This window comes from Simochromis diagramma, unplaced genomic scaffold, assembly GCF_900408965.1.
Source record: "Simochromis diagramma unplaced genomic scaffold, fSimDia1.1 OVJJ01000026.1, whole genome shotgun sequence".
Classification (NCBI taxonomy): Eukaryota; Metazoa; Chordata; class Actinopteri; order Cichliformes; family Cichlidae; genus Simochromis; species Simochromis diagramma.
The window spans coordinates 8876591-8887971 of record NW_024386985.1 but is presented as its reverse complement, the minus strand read 5'-3'; the positions used below and the strand labels follow the sequence as shown (position 1 = coordinate 8887971).

Sequence of the window (11381 nt, the reverse complement as noted above, 5' to 3'; positions counted from 1 at the left end):
GTCGCTCCGCAATGATTGGTTAAAAGAAAAAAAAATGGCGGCGTCCGCGTAGTTGTAAAAACATCGCGAAGCCGCATTAAAATTAAAATTTCGGCGGCGCAAGACTATTTGGAACTCACTGTGGCGTATTATGGTTATCATATTTCCCCGCTTGTAATGTCCTAAATCATAAAAAATATTATCCATGGCCTTCTTTCTGCATTAGCTTGCTAGCAAAACCGCTAGCATAATATCAGTGGAACAGAAAGATCTCATCTGTCAGCTTTAAACGGTAAGTGAAGCTTCAGTTTAGTTTAGATTTAGGTTGTGGATTAGGTTTAGATATTTTATTTATTTTTATTTTTTAATGCCTGGCTGTTTTTAACAGAGATCATAAGAAGTAACCTCATGAGGTTCAGGAACCTGTCAGAAAACTATAAAGAATCAGTCAGTATCAGTCAGTGAATCTGTTTATCTTAATCACTGCACTATAACAGTGGTGGTTTAATATGATCTCCATAATCATATTAGAGGTCCACAGATACAGATTTGTGACAACTTAAAGAAAAGTTCTGAATCTTTTGACCCTGTGTTTAAGGGGATCTTTTTTGGCGTATGAGATCATTTTACGGGCATGGTTTGGCTCCACTTGCCCTCTTTGGCCTGGGTGTTAAGCATAACTCCCAAGGAACAGTAGTGACCCACTGGATGCCGTTGCAGTGGGTAAAAAATTGCAGTTATGTCAGAAATTACTGCAGTTTTTCAAAATACTCTGCTTTACCTTTTTTTTTCCTTTAAAAAGTTCAAAGTATTTTTAGATTTAGTTTCAGTTTTTTTGAATCATAAAGACATTCAATTTTAAATTCAATTCAGTTTTAATCATATAGTGCCAAATCACAACAGCAGTTACCTCAAGGTACTTTGATATGACACCCCAGTACAAGGGCCAGTTCAGTATTCAACTGAAAGTGGCGTGAGTGTTGTGTAGTGGTTACCACATTTACCTTATTTTAAAGCTCCCTGGTAAGTGAGAGCGTTACATCTGGTGCAAAATCTGCCAAATCAAACTTGTGGATTCATCTTGTTTTCAAGGGAGAAAAGGGGGCCACCAAAAGTTAAAAGCTAGTGGTGTGAAGAGGCTAATCTCCCCTGCTACCTTTTCTCAAAGACCCCTAACTGTCTTCTCCCCGAAATACCTGTACAAAAACTTTGGTTCACTGCAGAAACTTTTTCTTTGGACAGTTACAATGAGTATGTTATCTGCAGGCTATATGTTTTATTTAATTTTTTAAATAAACTAAGATACCTGACTTTAGTTTTTCCTTCAACAACACTAATAATACAATTAAGTAGCTAAAAAAATTGAAGCTGTTAATTAATTAGGTTAATGTACTTTTTGCAAATAACTGATTGATAGTAGTGTCTGATTTGTGAATTGTAATAATATTGTTGATCAGTATCACAGTGAAAAATTTATATTTTTTCAAGGGAGGTAATGAACATACTATTTGTTTCTGCTGTCCAATAAAGAGTTTGACTTAAGCACAGTAGTGTCATTCTTCAACAAAAGCTCAGCTGATTTTTTTGGCTTTGACACAAATAAAAGCAAAACGGTACAGAGAAAACGTTCACGAAACGCTTAACAAAAAGTGTGTTTTTCAAATATTTTTGAGAGCTGATACCTGTTATTTTTATTAACATTTTTTCAGCCAACAAAATGCCTGCCTTCCGGCAAGTAGGAGAGAAGCAACTTCCTAACCCTGTACTGTGTATGGCATGGTCTCCGAAGAGGGATCTGATTGCTCTGGCCAACACAACTGGAGAGGTAATATTAAAACAATTATTCTGAAACACAGCTCAGTATTCTGTGTGTGTGTGTGCTTTTTAATACTTTAAATACTTGGCTTATGTTTTTCCATAGTTGCTGCTTCACCGCTTGGCTGGTTTCCAGCGTGTATGGACCCTTCCACCCAGTGAGTATACTGGCAAGGAGATCACAGCGATTGCCTGGAGACCAGATGGCAAAAGTAAGGAGTGACTGTGCGCATCTTTTGCTTTTTTTAGTCATGTGTTTGATGGAATCATGATGTAATATATCCTCTCTTCAGTTTTGGCATTCAGTCTTGGAGACACTAAGCAGGTAGTCCTGTGTGATGTTGAGAAAGCAGAGATCCTCCATGTGTTTCCTATGCAAAGTCCTGTAACTTGCATGCACTGGATGGAGGTGATTGAGGAGAGCAGGTATGCATCGATTGAGGCTCAGGAACCAAGCCAATGGTGTGGAGGGTGTGTAGAATAATGAGAGTGATTGTTTTGATGTGTTTCAGTGCCCTCAGCTCTTTTTACAACTCTGAGGATGAATCCAAACTCTTTCTTCCCAAACTACCAACTCTCCCCAAGAGGTAACTGCAATATTAATGGCACATGCAATTGTAAGAAAACAGCTCCTTGGATGAATTATTAATATTTGTCCAAACTTTTTTCCCAGCTATAGTACAACTTCAAAGATCTTCAGGTGGGAAAACATTTTAATGAAATGAAGCTGTTATCTAATGTGTGATTTGATCATTTCTTGTAGCAGCTGAGTCTATTTTTCTATTTCTTTCACAGTGAGGAAAAATCTGATGAGATACTTAAACTCCTGGGGGAAGTCCGGTAAATAATCAGTACATGAACAAACAGTTGTATCTCAAATGCACTGTGCTTTGTAAATGATTTCACCACCTTATGTTGTTTCCATGCAGGCTGAACATACTTGTTCTGGGAGGCAATGCAAGCTTTGTGGAGCTTTATGCCTATGGCATGTACAGGATTGCCACGCTGGAAGGGGTAAGGCTTTTTTGCTTGTTTGCTTGTAAATCTACTTTACACTGATGACATTTTCATTAAGTGGCTTCCAAGTGAGGGAAGACCAAAGGACACTTTTCAAAATGTCTTTTTATTTTGAGTTTAATAAGAATGTTATGATATCAGCAATAATCAGGTATTGTGACAGCCCTAAATGATATAGATGTAGAGCTGTTAATGTTTAGTTAAAGCATGCTAATCTGGTAAAAGCTATAAGTACATCAGATGGAGTTTATTTTTTTGTTCATGATCCAGTTCTGATAAAGTGAGCAGGCCTGTGAGTTGTTTTTGATATTCTGCCTTGCCAAAGAAAATCCAGGGTATGAAGAGAAACTGTAGATCTGAAGGACTGTTACACCCCCTAAATGTAAGCGTATGTTATTGCAGCACCAGCAGCTCATATAATGTAAACATCAGCTGTGTGAGAAATGTAACAAAACAGAAAGAAATGTACTATTAAGCCTATATGCAATGCAGAAAATTAGTTTTGCCACATTATTAGCACAAGAGCTCCAAAGTGGTATGGATAGAGGTAAACCCTGTCTTCCTCACTGGGCAGGTATTAGCCACCAGAATTAACAATTTAACATCAGACTTCATGTCAAAAGCAAACTATTTTAGGACCGCTCCCTTTAAGCCAACTTTCTACTGATTAGTGGACACTCATAAACAGACAGTGTGAACTATGCTCACAGCTCAGAACCAGGGCTTTGTGTCTGGGGTGACCATATTTCAGACATTGCCTCTCTTTGACATCATAAAGAGCCACGAATAAAAAGAAGACTGTCTGAAATGGACTATTAAAACCATGCTGATCTTATTATTTAAAACTTTGGCCTTATTTAGTATGGGCATCTACCATTACCAGTAGCTATGTGACAGAAAATGAGGGAAAGAATCCCTTATGGTCCACTTTAAATGGTGAAACAATAAATCCCGCAAATTACTATCTAAATTGCACAAAAATAATATTGATTAAACTTTTGCTGCTTTTGTTGCCGTAACAACACCCTGCAGGTTTTGGGAACGTGCCGGAGCCTGAGTCTGTCCAGTGATCTTAAGTCTCTGTCTGTCATCACAGAAGTCAGATCTGCTGACGACAACCCGGAGATCTGCTATGTTCAGGTGAGACGGATTGTTTGACTTCGCTTTTCCATTTTCTGACATCCTTTCTGCTTTTACCTAAATTTCTCTTAAACCTATGTCTTCTTCTTCCAGCTGGACACAGGGTTGTTGTCAGACTGCCTGCCTGAGGTCACCAGGATGGCACGCAAGTTCACCCACATCTCCACCCTACTGCAATACCTGCACCTCTCACTTACCTGTATGTGTGAGGCGTGGGAAGACATCCTCATGCAGATGGATCTTCGACTCACTAAGTTTGTGCAGGAAAAGAACACAAGCACTCAAGTTCAAGATGAGTTTCTGGAGCTTCTACTGTGGGGGCAGTCCAGGTGGGACAGAATTACGTTTTTTTCTGCTGTTTGGATTTGCAATGTCTAGAGTGTCCTGTAGATGGTAGCAACACATCTTGAGCTGCTAACTCAGCGTGTTGTTCTGCAGCAGTTTGAGGTAAATCATGCCAGACTGCTCTCTTTTTTTGCTTGCAGCCCTGAACTGCAGGCTCTTCTCATGAACCAGCTGACAGTCAAGGTGAGGCTACAGTCCCTTTTCTTCATGGACTCTTCTGCTAATGTGGCAGCACATGAATGTGTCTTTTCCTATATTAGTTTCTACACCATTCCTATTAGTTAGTAACTTTTTTAGCATTTTAGTAACAAAACTGTGAATGTGTCTCATTATATATACATTAAACGGTCTGAACAACACAAATTTCTGCATTTCAGTTCATATACTGGCATACATAAGTGATACTGGGTAAACTTTCAGTTTACCTCTGTACCTTGCTCCGTCTCAGCTCCAACACTCCTTCAAACAGTTGCTTTTTGCCATAATTTTCCCTCTGTGGACTTTGGACATGGAAAACTTTGAAGGAGCCAAACTTAAATACACTTTCAGTTGTGGTCAGAAGTATACATGGGGATGAATGTCATGGTAATTTTTGACTTTTAATGATTTCTTTGCACTGTTCTTTTTCCAGTGAGGAATGATTGGAAAGCATATGTCTTTAATGACTTAAAAAAACAACAATCGGGTGTAAAAGCTTTAATTTATTTTAGGTTTTCACACAGGGTCAAAATACATACAGACTCACATAGGCACATTCACTTAACTCTTAATAAGTGATGCTGAATATTCTATAATGTATTTTAACTTGAGGTTTATTAACCTCTTCTCAGCTATAACAGATGAAGCTGTTATAGCTGCAAAGGATGGGCGATTATCATGTTATGCCCTGTAGGTATGGCCATATGTATGTCAAGGCAGACGAATTAATACTTTTGGCAGTAAAGTATAAATAAAATTAAGTTTTATTTATACAGTGCTAAATCACAGCAGCAGTCTCCTCGACGCGCTTAATATTTTTCTGTATACAATACAGAGAAAACCCCCTAAAGTTGAAAGTTGAATCTTTCCATTTCAGAAATATCCTTTTACAATGGCCAGCCACTCCCCAACGACTGGTATTATCCAGCCTTATCCTTATTGTTTGTGTTACTGGGTTACCAGATTTTCTCATCTGGTCTTGCACAAATTTTCTTTTTGGAGTGAAAAATAAATCTCATCCTCCATAAAAAAAATTGTCTCCACTGAGCAGATCTGTAGGTGCTGGCACTTGTTTTACACATATTTAACCAATCTGTTTCCATCATTGTAATATTTGCTTCCATCAGATCTTAATGTATCATAGCATGTGTCTTAAGGGATTGCAAGCTGATTCTTGTTTTTTTAAAGTTGTTAAAGATGTATGCCGTGTAATTACTCCACCCTGGAAAAAGAACAGTTCAGAGAAATCATTAAAGTCCTAAATTACCATGACGTTCATGCCCATGATAAGCGTGTGAGTGCAAGCATCCCGGGGAACATATTGTTTTTCTTGAGAAGCCTGGGTTATTTGTGTATTGTATGCTATCTTGTTTATCTGTTGCACTTTAAATGTGTCAATTTTGCATGGCCCCTGCAATGAGCAGTGCCATGTTACTTCCTGGTTAAATAAAGATAAATAAACAAATAAACCTAACACACAGACCTACCTAAACTCAGCTTTGCCATACATTTATGGTAAAGACAGTTTAGATTAAACTCTAGTGTTATTTTAGTTTTTTGCATCCAGCTGTTTCTAGAAGTCTTTCTCCTGAGCTTATAACAAAGCTGAAGTGTCACACAGCAGCAGTGTCTATTCAGAAGTGAAAGAATCATGCATTCTTTTACTTATCTGACACAACTCCCATGGCTTAAATAAATAACAAATCATTCCTAACATGGAGATGGGATGTAACAGCAAATAACATTGTGTATATCACTGTCTGAGTCACACTCTAAGCACTATAATAAGCTGCCATGCTGTAGCTCATGTCTAATAAGCAAATTAAGTGTGTATCTGTATAGGCTGTGACATCTGTAATTTTTATAATAACCTACTACTGAAACTCTGACATGGTTAGATGTCACTTTCAGTACTCTCACAACTCATAGGATAGGTGTGAGTACTGTGTGCCATTCTCTTAGTGCTGTGAAATTATCCAAATCAAGGCTTCAGGTAAATTATGTAAAAAGGGGCTTTTTGTCCAGTTGGCAGAATACCGTCACCTTAACATATTGATGAAGCCAGCAATGTTTTGTCTCCAATGTCTAAAAACGGCTTAAGAATCATTAAGGTATACGACTTTGTGAGAAGTTGAAAATGATGGGTTTTTTATTTAAAATTAATTTCTATTACAGGGATTGAAGAAGCTTGGACAGTCCATTGAGTCTTCCTATTCCAGCATCCAGAAGCTAGTAATAAGCCACCTGCAGAGGTATTTTGTCTTTTACTTTTCATCATGGCTGCCCTACCCTTTGACTGGTTGTCATTTTAAATCTTTCGCTCTCTTTTGCTGGCTGCAGTGGCTCAGAGGCTCTGTTATATCACCTCAGTGAGGTGAAAGGAATGGCCCTGTGGAAACAAAAGTTTGAGCCCCTCGGCTTGGATGCAGCAGCTATAGAAGGTGCATTTCAGGACATGCACAATGATTTAAAACAGGTTTTTTATGTCAGTAGTCACATGTGTGTATTTTATTTTATTTTAGGCGCTATCACAGCAGTTGGATCCTTTTCCCTGAAAGCAAATGAACTTCTGCAGTAAGTTCAGGACCGTAATTGAGTAATGTACATGTTTTTTAGAATTAGTGCTTCTGTTTTCAAGTATAATAACTTTTTTTGCCATTTAGGGTGATTGACAAGAGTATGAAAAACTTTAAGGCCTTTTTCCGTTGGCTGTATGTAGGTAAGAAATAAAAAAAAAAAGAATTGTTGATCTTGAAACATTTAAAATAATTATTGTGCATGTATGGTCTTATTTATAGATTTGAAATTACTGTTTATATGCTCACACACTTTTTGCTTTCCCACAGCAATGCTCAGAATGTGTGAGGAGCATGTGCCACCAGAACTCAATAAGGTGAGCTTTATTTTTTTTATTTATTAAATGTTTACTAGAAGCAGTTAACAAACCGTTCCTCCTGTTCAATGTATGGTAATCTACATCCCAGCAAATGAATTGCACAAATTGACATAAGGAAAATAATGTTAGAAATAATGTTATTTTGATTTAAGTGTTCATGGGATTATTTTAACATCCATTATTTATCTAAACATGTTGTTTAACTCCTTAGATGACTCAGAAGGACATTGCCTTTGTTGCTGACTTCTTGTCTGAGCATTTTAGTGAGGTGAGCTCAGCATAATAGCAGAAACATGCTAATAAGTTTAAAGACTTTTTTTAACTTTTTAATTTAATGTGGTTTAACAGAATGAGGAACTCTTCGGTCGTAAAGGGAAGTACTTCAACGTAGAACGAGTTGGACAGGTAAATGGTTTTGTAATGTTTATCTTTAGCTGGTCTTTTTTTGTTTGTTTATTTGTTTGTTTTTAATGGAACTCCTGCTTGACCGCATAGTGGTTTGTCTTTCCTAATAACATTTACAGTACCTGAAGGACGAAGATGAGGACCTTGTGTCTCCACCCAACACAAAGGGGAACCAGTGGTTGAAGTTTTTACAGGACAGCACACACCTGAAAGGTGAATTATCACCTTTGTGCGTTTCGGAGTTGGGTTAAATTTTTTGTTTGGTGTGAAACTACTTAAGTGTTGATTGTACTCAAAATACCTGTTAGTTACCTGATTAAATGTTTCATTGGTTTATTTAGGGAGCCCTTTGCTGTTTCCTTCGTATCCCCAAAAGTCTTTGCACTTTGTCAAGAGGATGATGGAGAATGTGATTGAGGATTGTCTACAGAAACCCGCAGTAAGTTTTGTGCACTGTAGATTTCTGCAGTCATTCAAAATATAAGACTGGCTGGCAATGTTGTGTCCTCTCTCCTCTTAATTGTTTTGTTTCTTTGTGTGTAGGAAGTAATTGGAAAGTCGGTAAAACAAGCCATCTTTTTGCCCTTGTACAACGTGCCAGAGAGGTATAATCTTATGTGTAAAATCTGTTGTATCTTAAATATAAGCCATACACTGAGACTAAATTTGTATTTACTTGTTTTTTAGCTCCGAAAACACTCCTCGGCTTTTTGAACTTCCATCTTTGTATGTAAAACACAAACATCCTGCAGTTTTTTGTTTTGTTTTTTTATCTGTAAAAGCAAGATGAGGTTTTAATTAATGTTATTCATTTGTCAACCTATAGGTGGAATGACAAAAAGGCCAAAATGCATTATGTTGTGTTTTGCATGCCAGAGATTTCACCCCACAAACTCTACCTGTTACGCAGAGGAACTGACCCAAACAGGTACATTTCTGTAATTCAGTAAGTACTTTTTAGATATTTGCTTTTCATTTCTAACCTCATTTGTTTTATATTTTTGCAGACCTATCCCAAACAGCGTCATGTCGATTAATCTCACCCATCACCTTGACAGTGGGGATGATGGAAATGCTGCAGACCAGTGAGTCACGTTTATGTTGTTCCTTTACTGTATTAACAGATATAAACGCAAAGAAATGTGTTTATGTGAAAGGTGTTTATGCAAGGCCAAAAGATTTTAAGGTGTGTTTTTGGTTTTTTTGTCAGGTCTCATTATTTTTACAGCTACCTGGATGCTCGTTTTTATGACGATGAAATGCTAACTGTGGTCTTACAAGGATCTGAAGAACTCAACGCCAGGCCTGTCCTTGCTCAAATTCCAATTTCTTCCAGCTTAAGCTGCGAGACAGAATTCAACTGGGAGCCAAACCTGAGGTTTGTGTTTACAAATTTTTTTGATTTATCTTCATTTAATAATTATAAATCTTTTTCTGACATTTAAAAAAAAAAATGCAGATACACAGGTACATGACACATACATCATCAACGCAAACACTCTAGGAACACCAGCGAGTCCCATCCAGGTGCAGTCTGTAGGTTGATTACCTTTTTCTTGCATCCCAAATTAGAACTTGAACGGCCCACCTCAAATATAAAACACCCTACTTTTATTTGAAGTAAGGAATAAGTGGATTTGTAATTTTGTTACTGTTTACTCTACAAAAGTAGTGCCAACATTCCTTTTTGAACATTGCCTGGACCTCCTTCCATTGTTTTACTTTTATTAAATCATTTTTTTAAATTACATAATTTCTCTCACCAAAACTGAAGCACTGAACAAACTTCTTGGTCTATAGCACATAACAAGCCACGATATTATTAAGATAACCCATGAAAATGCTCTAAAAATTACCAACAAGTACACACATAGTGAAGCGGTCCAGTTTCATGACCAACAAAGCAGAGCTGAGGCATGTGAGACACTGATCCGCTCCTGCTGTTTTTTTGTCAGGACATTTGTCAACGTTGCCGTACCTGTAACGCCACGAATCTATGAATGACTCATAAACAAAAATTCTCCCCACGCCCCGACAATTGTCCAGTGCTCATAGTTTGATAATCTTGATAATCACATTGCTCTCAAACCATAACCAATGACATAGCATTGCTGGTAGTCACAACCATGTTTGTTGTGTTTATCTAATTAAACCACCAATTTTAAGGTGCTGAACCTCAAAAGTGTATACATATATTATATCACTTATAAGCTACTCGCATATTCACAGATTATTAAGTACTATTTTATTAAATTTTTTGGAACTACTTAAATGTAAATGTAGTTGGTTTATGACATGTTGTAAAGCTAAAACTTTAACTTTAAAGTGCACATCTAACCTTGGCATATATTTACAGGCTGGACCAACAGAGCAGTTCCATCCCGTCCCAAGGCCTGGTGTTGGGTAATCAGTGGCGTGAACTGGAAAACATGAAAGCCCAGTTTGTAGCTGTTAATGGAATCCGCAAAGTGGCCTGTGTGGTAAGAATTCACATTATATTTAGTTTATGTGGATTTTGTTTCACGATATCATGAGTCATCTGCACTGCTGTGTTTTTCAGTGATCAGTCTAATGTTGTTTAAGCCATTTTCAGTCTTCTCATGTTTCTCCGGCAGTGGGGGAATTCCAGTGAATGAATATTGTGGACTGTGGCCAAACATTTACTTTTTCTTTCCCGGCAGCTAAGTACCAATCTGAGGCACATACGTGTTTTTGAGATGGATGTGGAAGATGAGGATGAGGAGGGAGCTGACTCACAAAATGCCAGTGCTGATCAGGAAGGACTGGAAGCTACCATGAGCAGCCAGGGACAAGGAGAGGAGGAGAATTTGGAGGCTGAAGGTGGGGCTGGAGAGCAGGAAGAGGGAGAAGGTGTTTTTCAAAAATCTGAGGATCACCTGGAATCAGAAGAGGCCCTGGATAGCTGAGAAGCTATCTCCAATAAATTAATCTACAGCTTTCTTTTTTTGTTACTTACATTTTGCTGTTATTGTTGTAGTTTTTCACAGCATTTGTAAAAAAATAAATAAAATAAATAAATGAAGATGTAAAAATAAAGCTACATTCTCATGTTTGCTTTATCTTGACTAGTATTTTTTAATGGGGTCCCACAGGAAGGGACCCACAGCGAGCATTATTTAAAAATATTTGGATCCTTTTTTTACATAAAGTTCTCAATTATACCTTAATAATAATACTTTAAAAGTTTTGTCATCAGATTATCAGAAGATGAAGGCTAGTATTTAATTTTACACTGCTATGTAAAAGTCTTTAACAATCCCTTGTAAGACCTTGTAATTTTTTGATTTTTAGTAATTTACAAATTCAGCAAAAGTTCTGAAGGCCTTTTTCTTTGAATGAAAAAGCAGCCAATGTCCAAGCATTTAATCTGTTCCCATTTATTAACTGATACTGTGAAAAAGGCAAAAAAAAAAAAAAAAAGACTGTTTAACGAGCATAAAATGTAAATTTATCTTGGCATAGTGTGCAGCATGTCCTTAAAAAAAATCTGAGGATACTCCATAATTGGAGGGTAACAGAAGCAGCAGGCCTACAAAGCGATCTACATCTGATCAGCAAGTTCATT

The 11381-nt window shown here is 37.3% G+C and overlaps 1 protein-coding gene across 1 annotated transcript; it reads left to right on the top strand.

Moving 5' to 3' along the window:
* anapc4 (anaphase promoting complex subunit 4) lies at positions 1-10848 on the top strand. The gene is made up of 27 exons (XM_040040055.1): positions 1-271; positions 1689-1804; positions 1901-2006; positions 2088-2220; positions 2307-2381; positions 2468-2494; positions 2590-2634; positions 2724-2808; positions 3844-3951; positions 4045-4280; positions 4437-4479; positions 6670-6746; positions 6835-6935; positions 7017-7068; positions 7158-7213; positions 7341-7387; positions 7602-7658; positions 7739-7795; positions 7915-8008; positions 8137-8234; positions 8339-8400; positions 8483-8521; positions 8622-8723; positions 8803-8880; positions 9006-9173; positions 10152-10275; positions 10477-10848. Exons 2-27 carry the CDS (start codon positions 1697-1699, stop codon positions 10720-10722), a joined length of 2424 nt encoding a protein of 807 aa, XP_039895989.1. The 5' UTR covers positions 1-271; positions 1689-1696; the 3' UTR covers positions 10723-10848.
* Positions 10849-11381: the final 533 nt, after the last annotated feature.

Bases quoted from the DNA above. Each gene is read 5' to 3' on its own strand.
- anapc4 (XM_040040055.1), top strand. From the start codon at position 1,697: ATGCCTGCCTTCCGGCAAGTAGGAGAGAAGCAACTTCCTAACCCTGTA. The intron at 8,009-8,136 runs GTGAATTATCAC...TGGTTTATTTAG, and splicing joins GGACAGCACACACCTGAAAG to GGAGCCCTTTGCTGTTTCCT. The intron at 8,401-8,482 runs GTATAATCTTAT...CTTGTTTTTTAG, and splicing joins TTGTACAACGTGCCAGAGAG to CTCCGAAAACACTCCTCGGC.